Below are 18,628 nucleotides of genomic sequence, written 5' to 3' on the forward strand. Positions count from 1 at the left end.
AACTGACCACTGGGGAGATGCCACAGACTTGCCATGCCACTACACACCCACGTGGAAGGCTAAATAAAAAGTCAGATAATAAAAACGTGGCATCTGTATACAGTGGACGATCATTCAGTCGTACAAAGGAGCGAAGCAGACACTCATACAACACGGAGAGGACCGGAAACATTAAGCGAGAGAAGGGAGCCAATCACAGGAGACCACAGGCATATATTTCCGGATGAAATGTCCAGCTTTGCTGATTTCATTGTTTTGTTTTGTTTTTTCCCTTTTCTGGGTGTAGAGGCTGCTGGCTTTTGACAGAGCTGAAACCATCTGTGTCCCTGGCTGTTCCTTCTGGATGCTCAGGGCTGCAAGCTATCATTCCTCCCTGGGTCTGTTTAAGTTTAATCTCAAAGACAGTGCACTGCCCAGATGGTTCAGGCTCATCTCCACAAACATTAGTTACTGGGTTTCACTGCTGCAGCTCCAACATAACCCTGGGGGCCTGTTGAGGAATGCCAAAGGGCCTGAGCCTCAGCTAGCAGCCCCACGCTGCACGCTGCTATGGCTTAAGGTATTCCCACGTTGTTCCTGCCTGCTGCTAATTCTCATGTCTGTTCACAGGACTGCCTATGCAGTCATGCTCTCCCCATTCCAGATGTGCTGACGTCATCGCTCTGTGAAGTAAGAACCCAATTTAAACACGCTGGTGTAGAACTGTGTATATCGAGGCTTTGAGTAAAGCGTTGCTCCCTACTGTAAAATGCATAAGCTCCGGTACACAGCCCAGGCTTTTTCAACTAATGCTAATGCTAGCCCCTTGTTTCCCGTTAGAGAGGCGGACTGTATGACCTCTGCACTGGTGTATTTTCTGTTCAGTGCTCATCAAGTAATTTGTTAAAGAACCTAGGATGGAGACACCTTGGGGCTGGGGATAAGAACAATAGAGTTCTTGTCTAGTGTGCACAAAGCCTTGGATACAAGCCTCAGCTCTGTATTATCTGGGCATGGCGCAAACCTGTAACCCCAACCCTGGAGAAACAGAGGTCAGAGATTAAAGTCATCCTCAGCTATATAGCAAAGTTGAGGCCACCTGGGCTACACAGTGCCTTATCTTGGAATCAGGGTGGGAGAGATCAAGACAGAGATTGAGATCTCAATCATCAGATAACCTGATCACGTGTGGACGCTATCCCCTCTGTGACCAAAGCTGACTTTGACTAAAGATGTGACGATTTATTTTGTACTTGCTTATAAAATAGATTCAGAAGTCTTTTTGGCAGCCCCATAGTAAGGTACAAACAACATCAGAATTGCCATTAATACGCAGGAGCATAGCTCAAAGCAGGGTCTACATCTATTTCTATTTAGGCACTATAGGTATTCTATAATTTCTAAAACCTAATTGTATTAAAATATGCATTGTTGCAGAGATGTCCCCGATGGATTTTGAAGGAAATGACAGTACTATTTGCTTTAGCAGTGGCTCCCAACCTCCCTAACCCCGCCACCCTTTAATATAGTTCCTCATGTTGCGGTGACCTCCAACCATAAAATTAATTCCGTTGCTACTTCATAACTCTAATTTTGCTACTGTTACGAATTGTAATGGAAATATATCTGTTTTCCCCATTGGTCTTAAGCATCTCCATCCATGGGTTGAAAACTGCTGCTTTAGGGGGAGGTAGCGAGAAGCCAGGGTAAGGGAAAGATGTCCATCTATGCCATAATGCCTTTCAGATTTGGGGACTTGACCTTGTTACTTTGTCAAGCACATCCTTTTTCAAATTGCATAATCCAGTGACTGTCACCCACTCAGACAAAAGGTCACATGGTCAAGGACATCTCCAGCACAGTTTGCCCTGTTGGTCTAAAAGGACGGAAGGCACACCCTGTCAACCAATAGGAAGGGAAGAGGGAGGGGCCCAGCTAACCCAGGGATGCAGGAAGAGAGCTGTCTTATTTCTATTCATACCACAGTGGTCAAACTTGAGTTACCAGATTATCCACAACAGCCCAGGGAAGCTGGGAAGTGTGGTCTGTGATGTTTCCAGCTGCAGCAACGACTGGGGAGGTGTAGCACAACAGGAACAAGGCACGGGGATGTTGGGGCATTATCTCCCACACAGTGAGTAATTACAAAATTCAGAGCCGGAGTTATCTCTGGCAGGAGGGGCAGGAAAGAGTCCCGGGGAATCTGATGTGTTGAAAGCACTCTGTGTTGTCAGCCAGGTGGTTCCAACACGGGCTCTACTTTTACACTGTCATTCCTCATATATGTGCACATGTGTGTGCACACACAAATATACAGCTGCATTCACGAGCATATACACATACACATGTATATGCACATACACAGACAGACATATGCACAAATACACAAACATATACATGTGAGCTGGGCTACTTGAAACTGATCCAGTCTAAAAGAGAAACAAAGCCAGTTGGTGGCTTACACCTTTAATCCCAGTACTTGGGAGTCACACGCCTTTAATCTCAGCAATAGGAAGGTGGAAACAGGAAGGGATATTTGGCTGGATGAAGAGAGGAATGTAAGGCAGGAGACAGGAGCTCAAGACACTCAGTCTAAGGATTTAGAGAGACAGGGTCTTGCCGCCTTGCTTCTGAGGATGAGGATTTTGTAGGGGTAAGAACTAGTGACTGGCTACTCTGCTTCTCTGATCTTTCAACTTTCACCCCTAATATCTGACTCTGATTTTTATTATTAAGGCCAATTACACAAACATACATACCATGTATAGTTCATAATTTTAAAATCTGTTGCTAAACCTCGATTTAAGTGCGCAGGGATTCACATATTATTCTTTCTCCTCTTTTGCATGGGCGGCTCTCCCCACAAACATTTGTTTATTCATGACCTCACCTTAAGATCCCTTCAGGCACACAGTACTTACTAAAACCCTACTTTGCAAGGAAAAACAAATAAGTTTTGCTCTGATAGCTGGCCGAGGTGGAATCTGGGAGATCAAAAGTTCAAGGTCATCCTGAGCTGTGTGAGAACCAGTCTCTGAAAACAAGTAACACAGAGGTGATTGTCCTAAATGCCATTTATACTGCCATGAGACATAAAAGGCCATGCTGTCTTTAAATGTTTAAAATCTGACTGGGAGATAAAGACTGACACACCAAAGTGATTGAAGAAGTCCAGACATAGTTCAGCGAACCTGGTGCGGTTTAGGAAGGATGGGGCCGCCACATCCCTAGGAAATGAGCAAACGTGACTGAGACAGTAAGCAGCTCTGAGTCTTCATAAACACGCAAACTCACTTCCAGTGGTGAGATTTGTTGCAGCGTCTTCCTGCAGCTGTGGGCTTGTTTCAAAGTTGGGGGTCAAGTTAAATGCAAACTGAGCAAACAAAAAGAAGCCTTGGGTCTGTTTTGCTTTCTTTACGGTCAAATCCGGTTCATCATTTTAGGGATGAATTGTTCTTGAACAAGTGCCTTTGATGCCTCTGAAGACACAGCAAAGAGCAGCGAACTCGGGTGTAGGTGGCCGGCTTCCCCAAAGCTGGAACCGAACGTTGCCCAGCTCAGGGCAAGTTGCGTCACCTCTGGGCTTTGGCTTTCTCATCTCTAGAGGAGGGATCCCAGACAGGTTCTTCAAGGGTTAACCCTGCTCTTGGAACAGTGCCCGGAACATAGTAAACATTCAGTATGTTGCTGGTGTTATCTGCCTCTTCCATGGCTCTTTAAAATGAGCTCATTTATTTCCTGTCCCCTGGAGTCCACTGGGGGCTGGGGATGGTCATTTCATCCGAAGAAGACTTCTGATGTTTTGGGATATTTCTTGACTTTTCAAAACCTATAAAGGTCAGTCAAGGTAGAAGTGCAAGATAATTCCAGGGAGCTACCAATCCATGATTTAATATTTTTTTAATTTATTTTTAATTACTATAAGGCAGTATGTACACTTGAGTGCCAGTGCCAGTGGAGGCTGGAGCTTCAGTCAGTTACGAGGTTATGAGCCAAGGTGCTGGGAACTGAACTCAGGCCCTCTGCAAGAGCGGGATGTGCTTTTAACCCCTGAGCTATGGCTACAGCCTTCATGTTTTATTTCCTTAGAGAAGATAGCTTTAAGTGACTTCCTGCATGGCAGAGAATGTTCAAATCAACCCTGCCAAGTCCCAAGTCAGAATACTTCCACTGCCTCTAAGCGCGATCGTTCCTCATGTGGGGTAGATTTCTTTATGATCCTTTATAAATTTTACATCAGGTTCTTTCTTGACACTCACTTAATGCCAGAGTCCAGCTTTCTTCCCCTGGGCGGTTGGGCATCCAAGCTGTACAGCCCTTAACAAAGTTGAAGCAAGGCCCCTGTGCAAGCAGCATGGGGTAAGCGCTGAATGGAGGGAGGCCAAGCCTGCCTGGTGCAGGCCGAGAGTCTGGTGTGAGCAGGAGCGAGCAGAAAGAGGTGACAGTGTGCGGACAGTGAGAACTTGCACAGCCTTCAGGCACACATACTATCCACACAGGGAAGGACACACAGCAAATAAACTGTAGAAAAGACCAGGCAGGAGAGTACACTGAGGGGCACCGTGAGACCAGACCACAGAGCTCGGCAAAGGGAGTTGACAGTTTGGGGAAGAAAAGCCTGCACAGGAAAGCACAGGGCCCACCTAGAGTGGCTCTTTGTTCTTCTAAGAGTTTCCCCACTAATAGGGTTATCTAGGACTCCGTATCTCTCAGTACGGAGCAAAAGGAACCTATAAGGAAGGAACTGTGCTTCTTTTGAAGAGCAACTGTGGCAACTGTCCTCATCCTGAAGCTCTCTGCACCTAGGACACTAACTAGTAACAACATTTTAAAGTTGTCTGTCAAATAAATGACAGGACAGCCCCATAGCCACAGCCCACATGAGCGGATCACGCACAATCGTCTCTACTTTTAAGAGAAGGCGTGGCTGGGAGTCAGGTCTATAAACACCAGTGAATGGTGTTGGTATCCTCTACCACTAGATCCTCCTCTAGAGCCTCTTTTTATTAACTATGCATGACAACTTTTCAGGTATGACTGCAGAATTATAAATAATGGCTTCTTTGTAATTGAATTTTAATTTAAATTTAAAAAGGTGGAAAGACGAGGTGCCGCTTCATTTGCAAAACAGCTCATCTTTTACTGTTACCAGAAAGGAAGACGAGGCCCTGCAGACACGGGGGCATCCTTGCATCCTTGGTCCGAGTCTTTAGATCACTGTCTACCACAGGGTTTTATTTCTCACCTGTCTGCCTCCTGCTGGAGTTGGGAGCTGCAAGGGGACTCCGGAAGCCTTTTGTCAATGACACTGTTTCTGCACTGGGTTCCATGACTCACATTTATTAAGGCCTTTTTCTAAAGTTGGAAGTACCAGAACAAAGATATCGAAATGTATTATGTAAGTCACTTCACGGTCCCTTACTGAGTCTGTCACAAGCACCTAGAGTACAGATATTAATAAAAGCCATGGGTAATGTCAACAGAGGATTCAGCAGCTACACGTCATCAGGTTTGTTTTTTTTTTTTTGATGGAGGAAGGAAGGAAATGAAACACTATAAATGTCTTCTAATAACCTCTACATTGACTCACTGTAAAGCAAAGAAATTGAGAAAGCCTTCCTGTGCAATCCTTTTGTCCAAAAGTGTGTGGATTCAAAGTTATTTCTGTTTAAAATAAAATACAGAGGCCTGTTAAGTGTTTAAAAAGTTCAAAACAAAAACAACAGCAAAGAGACGAACTAACATATTATATATATATATATATATGAATGAACTAATCTAAAATATAATATATTTAACATTTTATGACTTCCACTGTGGGACTTAGTTCACAGTTCTCTCGCGTGACCCAGACAGCAGCTCCATCATGGCTCTGGTAACTCCTTTGCTTCTGCATTACCACGTGACCAAAAACTCCCGACACTCTCCACATCACGGCTCAGAGCCCAGAATTTTTGAAGAAATGTCTCCATTGTTAGAGCAGAGACTGAAATGTCCAATAAAGTGTCCATTCGTCTGTCAGAATTACAATTTGAAATTATCAGAAGGGGAAATGTTCAGTGCCCAAGAGAACACTCTCATTTAAAGCAACTACATTATCCCTTGAGAGTGGGCACGGGGGCTGGGCAGATGGCTCCAGGGATAAGGGCACCTTGCAGAGAGCCAGAATTTGGTTCCCAGTGCCCACGTGGGTGGCTCACAACCATTCACTACTGTTTGAGGGCATCCAATACCCTCGTCTGACCTTTCCTGGCACCAAGCCCAGCTCACGCATGGCACACACCCGTATAAGCGGCTAAAACACCGACTCATTAAATATATAAACCTAACAAAAAGATTTTTTTTTTTAATGACTAGGCACAGGATACCTAACCTAGCGCCTTCGAAATGAGACACCTTGGGCTGACTGTAATATGCGGCCCATATCGTATTAGATTCCGTAGCTAAGAAGCCAAGCTCTGTCAGACTGGCCTCTACGTTTCTGAATGAATGAAAAGGCTTCCAAGCGGCTTCCCCTCCCAGCACAGGAAATCCTGCCGTAGTCCCCTGGCGAGCATGTGTCACACACACCACACACAGGTTTGCATTTGCGCCCTGGGAAAGACCAACGTTAGCTGTGCGTCGCAGGAAGTTCTTCCTCCCCCCCTCCCCCATCAACTTTGGGGAGCTTTGGCCGGACACAAGATTGGCATAAATTGAGCTCTGCATTCTTATCACACTGAAGCAGCTGGGCTGAGTGTGTCAGCCACCGCCCCCGACACACTCAAGCCTTTCATTTCCTGGATGTTGGAGACCTCAGCTCCAAGTGACTGGGTCTTTTGAACTGTCTCTTTCTCTGATTTCTATAGGAATATCTTAAAGTATCTTTGAAAAAAAGAAAAAAACAAAACATATGGGTTTTCCTCCCCCAAATCCAAATGCTAGCCAGACGGAAATCCCCAGATGTGTTAACTGTCCTCAGACTGAGCAATGCAATGGAATCGCTGCAGAAACACTGTATGAAGTCGTGAGCCGCCACTACTGCAACCGCTGCAACGGTGGGAAACCATACCGGAAACGGCGGCGAGGGAAACTGAGGTTGCCACCGGAACAATTCCTGAGCGCATGCGCATGTCCCTGTGTAAACAGAAGGTCCGCGAATTCCTTTCAAGAAAGTTTGCCAAAGATGGCGGAGTAGGAACGCGGTGCGGTCGGTGTTCAGGCTACCGGCTGACTTCGTATCCCGTCTCCGCAGCGGCGGTAACCACTGAGCAAAGAGCGCGTCCGTGTAGTTGCCCAAAATGCCGAATATCAAAATCTTCAGCGGGAGCTCCCACCGGGACTTATCCCAGAAAATTGCTGACCGCCTGGGCCTGGAGCTCGGCAAGGTGGTGACTAAGAAATTCAGCAACCAGGAGACCTGTGTGGAAATTGGAGAAAGCGTACGTGGAGAGGATGTCTACATCGTTCAGAGTGGGTGTGGTGAGATAAATGACAATCTAATGGAACTTTTAATCATGATTAATGCTTGCAAGATTGCTTCAGCCAGCCGGGTTACTGCAGTCATCCCATGTTTCCCTTATGCCCGCCAGGATAAAAAGGATAAGAGCCGGGCTCCCATCTCAGCTAAGCTTGTTGCAAATATGCTATCTGTCGCAGGAGCGGATCATATTATCACCATGGATCTCCATGCATCTCAGATTCAGGGCTTTTTTGATATCCCAGTGGACAATTTATATGCAGAGCCAGCTGTCTTAGAGTGGATAAGGGAGAATATTTCTGAGTGGAGAAACTGTACTATTGTCTCACCTGATGCTGGTGGAGCCAAGAGAGTGACCTCCATTGCAGACCGATTGAATGTGGATTTTGCCTTGATTCACAAGGAACGGAAGAAGGCCAATGAAGTGGACCGCATGGTTCTTGTGGGCGACGTGAAGGATCGCGTGGCTATCCTTGTGGACGACATGGCTGACACTTGTGGTACAATCTGTCATGCCGCTGACAAACTTCTCTCGGCTGGAGCTACCAGAGTTTATGCTATCCTGACGCATGGAATCCTTTCTGGCCCAGCCATTTCCCGCATCAACAACGCATGCTTTGAAGCAGTAGTAGTCACCAATACCATACCTCAGGAGGATAAGATGAAACACTGCTCCAAAATACAGGTGGTTGACATCTCCATGATCCTTGCAGAAGCCATCAGAAGAACCCACAATGGCGAGTCTATCTCCTACCTGTTCAGCCATGTTCCTTTATAACAGAATAACTTGTGAAGCTTTTTGAAAATAAACCAACCCCATCCCTCATGTTTCTTGGTATTTGATTTCGGCAGAAGGCCCAGCTCGCTCCAGTGTAGATGTTTACATCCCACATTAGATGCATTAGAATTTTGCCTAAATTGGAAAAGGACAGATTGTGGTTAACTGCTAGGATGTCCTACTTGTGTTGTTTCATCCTGACTTGCTTGTTTGTGAGCCTTGCAGCTTTAACTAGAGGTCAGCTGCTGAAAGAGGTATAGACTATTGAGAATATCCCACAAGGTCCATAGGACATAATTGACAGAGCTCATACTCCATTGCTCGGGAATGCTTTGGGGTTTTTCTTCATAGCAACAAAGTCAGCCCATATGTGATACATTTTCAGAGGTTTGTGCTAAACTATAGCAAGAGCCCTGAGCATCCTTAAACATAGTTCTGGTAGTTGAGCACCCTGTTAGGCAGGGGCAGGTAGCTCAATGCAGTAATTAACCTTTGGGAGGAAGAAGCCTGATCCACTGCCATCTATTTATAGCTTGAATTCTCTACACCGGTTCCTTTCCTTTTGGCTTTACCTTCAGCCATCTTGACCTTTTCCTAGCCAAAAATATCTTGGACTCAGCGATCATTGTACTTGTACCATAATCTTGTGTAAGACAGACTTGCTTCTGGCTATGTAGCTGCTAACTTTTAGATAACTTGCTGTAGTATAGTCTTCCCTAGCCTATTACCACTGTGGCGGTAGCTTTGAGGTGGTGTCTTAGTGCCTTTTGATTAATTTAAGTATTTAATTTTCATCTTTCTTGGATCCATTTGGTCTCTCAATTGAACAGGTTTCTGCTAAACAATTTGGTGTTACAGTCTCTTGTTGAGAACTTAATAAAATGGCTTAACAGACATGCATGCAAAGAAAAAAAAGAAAGTTTGCCTTTCCTGTCCCAGACCATGCAGAGATTTCATTGATAAGGTAAAAATATCCCTTTGTTCTCTACGTAACCAAGCTGTTACGACACTGGAGAAGAGACACCAAGCAAAAGCGGGATGTCCAAGCGGTACTCTGCGGAACATGGCTACAGTTCTGAAGCTTCCCCTATAGTTATCACCCTAGATCTGGCAGCAGAGGCTTATACTATGACCCACAGCTGTCAGATTCCCAAAGGAAAGTAACTGGCTCAGTGTCTATGGCTACAGAGAGCAACACCAGATAGTATACACATGTTCTAGAGAGAAGCTTCAGGGTACTGAGATCTTACATTTTGAAACAGAAAATCAAAATCTGGACATGATGGCACAAGACCTCAAATCAAGCATTCAGGAGCCTATGAGGTTAATGACAAGTTGGTCAATATAGCCAGGGTCTCACTCTTTCCCAAATGTGCCAGAAACTGTCTCAAAAACGAATGAATGAATGCAGAAAATCTAGTATTGTCAAAACGAACAATTCAAGAGTGTCACTTACATTGAAAAAGGATTATCAATAACTTTAACATTATGGTTTCCTTCCCAACATTAAGATCCCACTTTTAAAATATTTTTTTATTTTTATGTGTGTGTGCATGTTTTGCCTGCGTGTATGCATGTGTGCCAGATGCATGCAGTGCTAACAGAGGTCAGAAGATGGCACGGGGTGCCCTGAAAATGGAGCTACCGACAGTTATGAGTTGCCATGTGGTGCCGAGAGCCAATCCCAGGTTCTCTGTAAGAAAAAGCAATGCTCTAACCCACTGAGCCATCTCTCTCAGCCCTAAGATCCCACGTATGAGGGAAGTAGGTTCAAGAGATCAGCCTAGGGTCCAGAACACAAACACTCAGGAAATGTGCGCCCAGGAATATCTTCTGGGCTATGCTGTTGGACACAGCATTCTCTGATCAAGTAATGATTTAAGAATCAAATGGATAAAGGAGTATTTTCTTAATTAGTTGGATCATACAACTATGGCTCCTCAGGTTTATTTGACTAGGGACAACCCCAATGAAGCAACTACAAACTAACAAGAGAGTTGGCACTTTTAGAAGGCTCCTGGGACATACTGCTTTAAACAAGCAACCACCCAACAGTGGTTTACACGTAGATAAACTTATCCACAGACACATTCTGCTTGCCATACACAGAGCTTTAAACAAAAACTCAGCCAACACCGGGCATTTGGAGATTTCACGTAAACATCTGGGCTTACAAACACTCGATCGGGACAGTTTAACTAGCTTAGGCACAGCAATAGACATAGGTCCTTTGGAGTCCACACTGTCCCATCTGATGAAGTCCTTCCCACACAGCAATCTCACATCTACAGTCGGCTTTATGTGTGAACATTTCCTGACTGCTTCTCTGGAGACTTTGGGTGCAGGGCTGGAAACTCAAAGGAAACACAGTCCTGTCCCTGTGAGTTATAAAGGGTAGCCACGTGAAAAGGCCCATCTCTAGGAGAACTCACGCTTTCTGACGCTATCCATACCTTCTCTACTGATGCTCAAAAATTCATGACCTGGGTTTTCTTCTCTCAGCTGATAGGTCAACCAGGATGTTCTGTGGTATACTATAGGTAGGCACTATGTGTGGGTATTATTTGAACCATCATTGAATTATTAGTCCATTATTTGACCAGAGTGATTAACTGAGCACTTACTGTGTTCCAGGAACTAGGCCATATTCAAGGCTAATAGGTCACTTGACCCCATAGCAACTCAGGGTCACATGCTCCACTTCCTCCTTCCCTCATTTATCGGTGAGACGGGCTAACTGAGGTGACATCTGAGTGTGTGATGAAGGACAGTCTTGACCATTACAGTACTCAGAGACTTAAGTCTGACAAAACAAACCTGGACCAGGCTGCAGAAATGGCTATGCAAGTGTGAGACCCTGAGTTCCTGATCCCTAGAACCCATGTAAAAATCCTGTATAGCAGTATGTGCCTATATTCCCAGTGCTGGGAGGCAGAGGCAGCTACATTGCTGGCCAGCCTGTCTAGATGAGCTGGCAAGTTGCAGGTTCAGTGAGAAAATTCATCTTAAAAGAATAATATGGAGACCCTTTCCATCTCTCTTCTGAAGAGGCAGCTTCTGCCTCTCTTCCTTCTCCCCACTTCTCCTCTTCCTCTCCCTCTCTATCTGTTTCTCTTCTTCTCTCTCTGCCCCCCCTCTGCTCTTCTCCCTTCTCCCCTTCCCCCTTTCCCCTCCATAGCCCACTTAATAAATACCCACTTTCTCTGCAAAAACAAAAGAAAACAAAAACCAAAAGTATATTGAGAAACAGTCGAGGTAGACATCCTAACCTGAATAGTCAAATTTAGCTAACTGCTCCTACTCTGGACAGCACAAGGCCCAAAGTTCTCTGTCCTATTCAATCACACTTTCTGTACATCATGAAATCTATTTTCTCTGAAGGCATGATAACTTCCCTTCCCTATGGAATAAGAAACTGTTTACAAAGAGCCAAAGAAAGGCTCTAGTCTTTGTCTGAACACTGAGTTTTTAAAGTCACCTTATCCCAAGAATATCTTTTTAAAAAAGAGAAAAAGTCTGGAACACAAGTACTCAATAAATAATCTACTTCAGTGAACAAACGGCTGCTTCCCAATGTGTAAAAGACCCCACAACAATGTCAGATGTATCTGCAAACCAAGTTCTAAGAAAGAATAGCTATTAAAATGCACAGATATACCCTGATCTAATAACAGCAAAATGCTGCAGACAGATGTGCAGGGCTATGGCTAAAGTCACCTAGTGGCGACTCTCCTAGTTGGGTTACTGTCACTGTGATGAAGCACTATGACCAAAGCAACCTGGGGAGGAAAATATTTATTTGGCTTACACTTCCACATCACAGTTCATCATCAAAGGAAGTCAGGACAGGAACTCAGTCAGGGCAGGAACCCAAAGGCAGGAGCTGATGCAGAAGCATGGAGGATTGTTCCTTCCATGGTTTGCTCAGCCTGTTTTCTTATAGAACCCAGGACCACCAGCTCAGAGGGGACCCCACAATGGGCTGAGACTCTCCAAATCAATCACTAAAAATGTCCTATAGGCTAGCCCAATGCCTGATGTTATGGAAGCATTTTCTCAGTTGAGGCTCCTTCCTCTCTGACCACTGTCCTCAGTGTCAAGTTGACATAAAAGAGCCAGTACGATGACTTGCATGCAATCCTCTTGGCTTTTCTAGTATTAGGCTTCTCCTCTGTGGAATGAGACCTGCTAGCTGTTGATTGCTAGCCATTTCCATCCGTCAAATCCTAGCTGTCAGCTGTGTCACAGGCACCTGGGAAACCTTCGCAACCTGATGACTGGCACCAAGAAAGCCCAGAAACGGGAACTCTTACCCAGAAGGCTATTCTTTCCACTGAAGCCCTTGTCACCTACAGGGACACTAGTAAAAGTGCATTTCTGCACTGTCTTAGGCAGAAATGGCCCCTACCATCTATCACCCTTCTAAGCCACCTATGATCAAGCCTGGGCTGCTGATGATAACACACACAGGACTATTTCTCAGATCTCCAATTTCCTTATTCATTTACTTCAGCTTGAAACAGAAGCCCCACTCAAGCTCAAAATGATACCCTGTTTTTTAAGCTGAATATATAGCACTCACTTTTTAATAAGCTAAGCAGCATCTACTTGGGGTGGGGGCATAGAAAACAGCATATTCAGAAAATATCATTCATGGCGAGTGACTGGATTCATCTGGTGATAGTTTAGGTGGGTAGCCAAGAAGCCAAAGATTCTAATTTTATGCCATGGCTTGCTTTATTGCTCTTCAAAATACCCGCTGCATAACTGACAGCCCAGCTCCACCTCAGATTTTGGCATGCAATCAAGGAAAATAATGGGACACGGCAAACAACTTCAAAGCCTCGCCACCACTTACCTTAATAATATATAATTGCTGCAATTTCTTTTAGCATAGTACTTTTAATTAAATGCATTAAATTCTCAACCTCCCAACTTAAATTTTCTACCACTGGCAGCCATTTTCCTCTCGGAACCGAAGCACATAGATTGTGTCCCCCCTTTTTAAAAGCACTCCCCTCCTCAACCCCATTTCCTGGACCGCTGGCCCCGGGTAGGGCACGATTGCTTTCTAAGTCCACCCTCAGAGAGAGCAAGCTGTAGGTTTATAGAGTTCCATGAAGAGTTTGTTGTGGTTTTGTAAATCTAGTGTGATAAATTTCCCATACAGTGTACTCGTAAGAGGCAAAGAATATGAGGAGCGGGGGCGTGGCGGGGGCGTGGCGGGGGCGTGGCGGGCTGGGTGTTGGCTCTGGTAAAGAATTTGCCTCCCAGGTGCAAAGCTCTGGGTTCAACCCCCAGCGCTGCAGTCACAACCAGAAATAAGAAAAACAATACGCTAGCTTAAAGAAATTGGTCTAGAACACTTTTTAAATAATTTTTATAATGAAATTGGTTTAAAAAAAAAGCAGCTGCATAGGTGACTCTCATTTTAATATAACACTTTCATTAATTCCTTCAGAATTTTATACAATGCACTTTGATCATATTGAAACCCCTACTTCTTACCCTTATCCCTACCCTGCCTACGCTCAACCCAGATTCTCCATTTTCAGTGGCTGGTTTTCACTAGCCCTGTTAAAGATCAAACTGTAGAATTCAGAGATGTAACAACCAGCAGAATGATTAAAAACATTTAAGAAAAATGGTTGGCATTCTAGTTCATGACTTGAGGTAGGGAGAGAGGAAAAGGGTGTTTTCTCATTATATAGTTACTTATATGAGATTATGCTGGGGAGATGCTGTGGGTGACAAACTGTCTTACAAGCATGAAAACCCAGGTTCAGTCCTCAGAACCCACATCAAGAAGCCAAACGTGTAGCCCTAACATGGATATCCCAAGGCGCAGGGATCCTTGTGAAAGATTGGAAGGGCAGAGGGGTTAGAATGGTTAGATGGATCGTAAGAGGTCCGGAAGTGGATGACTACGACAGAGGAGGCAGAGGAGCAGTTTCCAGACACAGCAGGGTGGTTGCTCATGTGAACTCACAGTAGCTGTGACTCGCACGCGTGCACCAGATCAAACAATGGGAGGGGCTCGTGATATCATACTCTAGCTGGCTGAAGAATTACCAGTCACTGGAGGTTTCTAGGAGGAAAAAAGTCACTTTCTTCAGGTTTGTAGTCCCTTGGAGGCTACCTATGCTCCAATAGATGGGAAGCACCAAGAAGATTCGGTGGACTTTAAAACAACAACAACAAAAACACATGAAACCTAGTAGCGGGCCAGCAGAGTTTGAGGCCAGCCTGCTCTACAGAGCTAGTTCCAGAACAGGCTCCAAAGCCGCCACAGAGAAACCCTGACTGCGAGGGGACGGGGTGGGACACAGACAACAAAAAAACAAACCTAAAAGGAAAAAAAAGTGCATGAAACTGGGAAATAATAGAGGTAAGGGGCCTAGAGGAGGAGTTGGAGGTGAGGAAATGGGGGATGGATTTCATTAAAATGCATTATATACATACATATATGAAATTCTCAAGTAGAATAATTATTTAAAAACAAACAAAAATAAAAACATTCATGGAGGCACGACAGTTTCCATGCTGAGGGAACAAGCATGAAGCGCTCCCTAGCCAACTGCCTACATTGCAAGTTCTAGGCCAGTGAACGAACGAGCTTGACTCAAGAAATTAGAAAAAATAAAATCAAAAAAATAAAAATTGGACAATACTAGACGAACAGCACCACAGGCTGACCTCTGACCTCCACACACAGGTCACACGCGTGCACTCACACGAAGACACGCATGAACTGGCACAAAAATAATTGCACATGTGTATTACTTTGATAGTAACATTCTTTTTTAAGTGACATGATTGAATTTGGGGAAAGTGTCTACCAGAATCTCTGGAATGAACTTCTTGCTACTACTGCCATGGCCCTGGCCGACAGTTTTCAAGGTGGGGCACAGAGTTGCCTCTACTGCCGATATTTCTTTTCCTGAATATATTAATATGCTCCAAACTTTAAAAATTTATCAGTAATATTAATCAGTTCAACGCACATTCCCTGTACAGAAATTCTAAAAGGCACTGACCATGTAACCAAGGGTCCAAAGAGGTATGGTAATCCCGCCCGCCATAAACAGCTATGTAATGAAGGAGAGACAAAGGGACGGAAAGAGTCAAATAGAAAGAGGATCGGCTTTGATGGGGGTCACAGGAAAGCTTCATGAGAAAGGGGAGAGAGGCATGGTGACCACGAGGCTTGGAGAAGGCAGGAGAGAGGAACGAGACAGGAGACTGGGCTCACTGAAGCCACACACGCGAACGGCACAGGGGAGCAGCAGAGAGAGCATCAGCCACCGCTTTCACGGCAGCAGGGCCAACGTCCTCGGCCTCTGATAACAGCCCGGGTGGGGAAGTGAAGCGCAGAGGTTTTAGCAGTCAGGATGCCTGTGAAAGATGCCAGAGCGTGGATAAGCGAGCTGAAACCTTGTCCGTGAGAGCCTGAAAGAACCAGCAGCTGAGGCCTGGTTCCCCCGCGGAGGAAGAGCTTCCATCAAATGAAAAGACAGCAGTGGTTTCTGCCTCATGGCCTTCAGCAGAGGTTCTGCCCCATCCTAGCAGAGCACAGAGCTCCCTCTAGAAATGGCTTTTAACGAGGCTTCACTGTAATTCTTGAGACAGGGCTGGGGACAAGAAGTGGAAACCAAGTTCTCTGGGAGTGGTTTGTGATGAGCACCAAAAGCTGGGGACACTCACCTCAAAAATGTAACAGCTCTATGTAGGCCCCCCCAGCAGGGGACCCCACAGAAAGCCTCAAAGGATGGCACCTGTGTCGCCCTGGTGAAGGGCAGGCGGTGCCACTTGGGTTGGGTCTGCTCTCCTGCCCCCTTGTCGTAGCTGCAGCTGGCTACTGGTGGGGGCAAGGAAACAGAAGCTACACCTTCGGCTCAGCCACAGATGTCAACCTGGCATCCTTTAAATAGCTCCAGTGTCAACGTTCAGTCGCTACGCTGGCTTCCCACAACCAACAAAACCACAGTCCTTTAAATTAACATGGACTTTTTTTTTTCCTACTATGGAACTCAAATTCAAACTTCTGCTATTAGGTCCTGCAGCAAGTGTGAGGGAAAACACACCATACAGGGAAACCTCCTACTCTGTGCTCGGCTCACCTGTAACCTCCCGCCAACCCACACTCCCCCGGCCCCCGGCTCTCACTTTGTCAACCAAGGGCTCTCACTTTGTCAACCAAGTGTCAGCGGGGCTCCTGACACACCAGTCCCTTCCCTCTCTTCATGGTCCCCCATAGCTCTGGCTACTTGAGAGCACCTGTGGCCCCCCCCGGAAGCGGATGTTGGAGCATGCCAGCAAAGCCCCCTGAGAAGTACACATCTGAGTCTGCAGCCATTTGGAAAAGGAATGAACGGAACAGATCCTGCAAACCAATTAGGAAGGACTGTCGAGACAAGGAAGAGCAAATAAAGACGAGGCAGAAGACTCAGTGACAAGTGGGCATTCTTATGACCTTCGTTTACTACAAGTCCTTATCCAGCAAGTACATCCTCCCTGCCTATGTGCCAGGCACAGGTTAGATGCGAGGATTGGACGTGGCTATCTGCTTCAACACAGACTCGTCAAGTACTAAATATTATCCTTACGGGAAAGATCCAGCTTGGTGGTCAGTTGTGTTCTCTGCCACCCTGTCCACTCAAGGACAATTAGGTTCTTTTTAACCCTCCAAGGCCACGGTGTTCTGCCCACACCTAAGCTCTGCACTATGACATTGCATCATTTCTACCACAGTGAATCTTTCCAGACTTGAAGGGCATCATGGTTCCCAGCGACGGCAGCAGCTGCTTCTGTGACTTATGACCAAGACCAGAGAATTCGCGAGATACACCACTTCCCCATCTACTGGCGTAGAGGGGCAGGGCAGGGATCAGAGCCCAGGCCACAACTGCTCCCAGAAGAATCCTGGAAGGAGTTCAAAGCTTTGCTGCTGGGCTGTCTGATGAGGCAGCAGGGGGTAATGGGTGAGTCTTCGGGACCACAAATGTGGCTTTGTCTGTGGCATGTTCCCTTTTTACACGAACATGGGTGGGGGCCCCTGGCCACCCACTCTGTGCCTGGCCCTGGCCTGGGCACTGGGGTGCCACCACGAGCACAGGATGATATTGTCACACCTCCTCCCTGTGTGCACCGAGGGGAAAGTTTTCCCAAAGGATGGAGGAGAATGGGTGTGGGCTCGAGGACCATAGAAAACAAAAGTCTAAAAAGGGGGAGAAGAGATTGTAAGTAGGCTGTGTTCTCTTTCGTCACCAGGCATAGCCTCGGTGACCTCCCCCATTCGCATCCATGATGGCTGCCTGGTGTTCACTGCAGTAAAGAGGGCAGGGACATGAGGATACGATCTGGCCATGAGCTGCACTGTGGGCCGTGTGAGATATTATGGTTCTGCGACAGAATTTCTTAACTATAGGAGCTCAAGTCTTGGCATCAAGAACACGACAGGAAGCGGGGTGGTGTGTCCTGGGAGCGCTGATATTACCAACTCCGGCACTTCCAGGCTATTTCTTTTCTATTGGTAATAACAAAACACCATTCTACCCAAGAAATGGGTTCCAGTAGAATGCCAACCTTTTGTCTAGTTTTATCCTGCCATGGGAGAATATGAAACTCCATGCTGCAAGATGCTTTGGATATAACCAGCTGTGATCTGGTCCGTCATGCTTTATAATGAATCAATTTGGGAATGAAAAAAAAAAACGCAAGGCTTCAGATTATGATGTCTCGGGGTCTAATACTACAAACCAACTACTAATTCCCTAGGCAGAAACTCAATCCATCATAAAGACATAAGTAGATAAGGCTACAAAACTAAACAGTGTTAAGGGCAACAGAAAATGCCTCAGCATATCCACAGGTCTGAAGGAATATGTGTGAAACCCTGAAGGCCTGGCCACTGCTTAGAGAAAAGATCACAGGGAAATGGGAAGGACCAGTCCAGAGGAGAAAGGAGGCAGCCAGCTGAAGCTACACAGTTTGGTGTGCATCTCTCCATCTGAATTGGAGAGGGCACCAACTCTGTAAGTAGCACATCTAAAGAGGGCCCAAACGTTCACCTGACAGAAAACCGTAAAAGCTTTCACAGTGAACAAGCCTCAATGAAAAACCTCAATAGTTCAAGATCTCTGGGAGATGAAATAACAGAACTCTACTGAAAATTCTGAAGCAGGGGGCATGATGGGCCATAAGGATGGAGGCCTGGACACCTTAAAAGGAAATCTGGGATCATTCAAATAGGCAGGGAGACCCCCATTGTCTCAAAGCAGGTTCCATGGTCTGAACCAAGGCTTATCATCACCTGGGGCCATGGAGGGCACTGAAATAGCTCAGAGGTCGGACTTGCTCCTAAGCATGGACCCTAAGCATATGATGACCCAGGTGACAATGGGCAATGAACA

The 18,628-nt window shown here is 45.8% G+C and overlaps 2 protein-coding genes across 4 annotated transcripts in view; one reads left to right on the forward strand and one right to left on the reverse strand.

Annotated features, from left to right (window-relative positions):
• The window catches only part of Srgap1 (SLIT-ROBO Rho GTPase activating protein 1), a 283,329-nt gene that overhangs the window by 234,788 nt on the left and 29,913 nt on the right, over window positions 1-18,628 (reverse strand). The window lies entirely within an intron of this gene.
• On the forward strand, window positions 7,146-8,344 carry LOC121457302 (ribose-phosphate pyrophosphokinase 1-like). Of its 2 annotated transcripts, XM_041665950.1 has the most exons (2): window positions 7,424-7,431; window positions 7,842-8,344. In XM_041665950.1, exon 2 carries the CDS (start codon window positions 7,872-7,874, stop codon window positions 8,214-8,216), a length of 345 nt encoding a protein of 114 aa, XP_041521884.1. In that variant the 5' UTR covers window positions 7,424-7,431; window positions 7,842-7,871; the 3' UTR covers window positions 8,217-8,344. The 2 variants fall into 2 exon arrangements, with proteins under 2 accessions (XP_041521876.1, XP_041521884.1); XM_041665942.1 differs by having other exon boundaries at window positions 7,146-8,344.

Source organism: Microtus oregoni, unplaced genomic scaffold (assembly GCF_018167655.1).
Source record: "Microtus oregoni isolate MIOR12 unplaced genomic scaffold, Mior012 000001F_ref0000356, whole genome shotgun sequence".
NCBI classification, from domain to species: Eukaryota; Metazoa; Chordata; class Mammalia; order Rodentia; family Cricetidae; genus Microtus; species Microtus oregoni.

Excerpts from the sequence above, each read along its gene's own strand:
- LOC121457302 (XM_041665942.1), top strand. The coding sequence starts at position 7,260 with ATGCCGAATATCAAAATCTTCAGCGGGAGCTCCCACCGGGACTTATCC.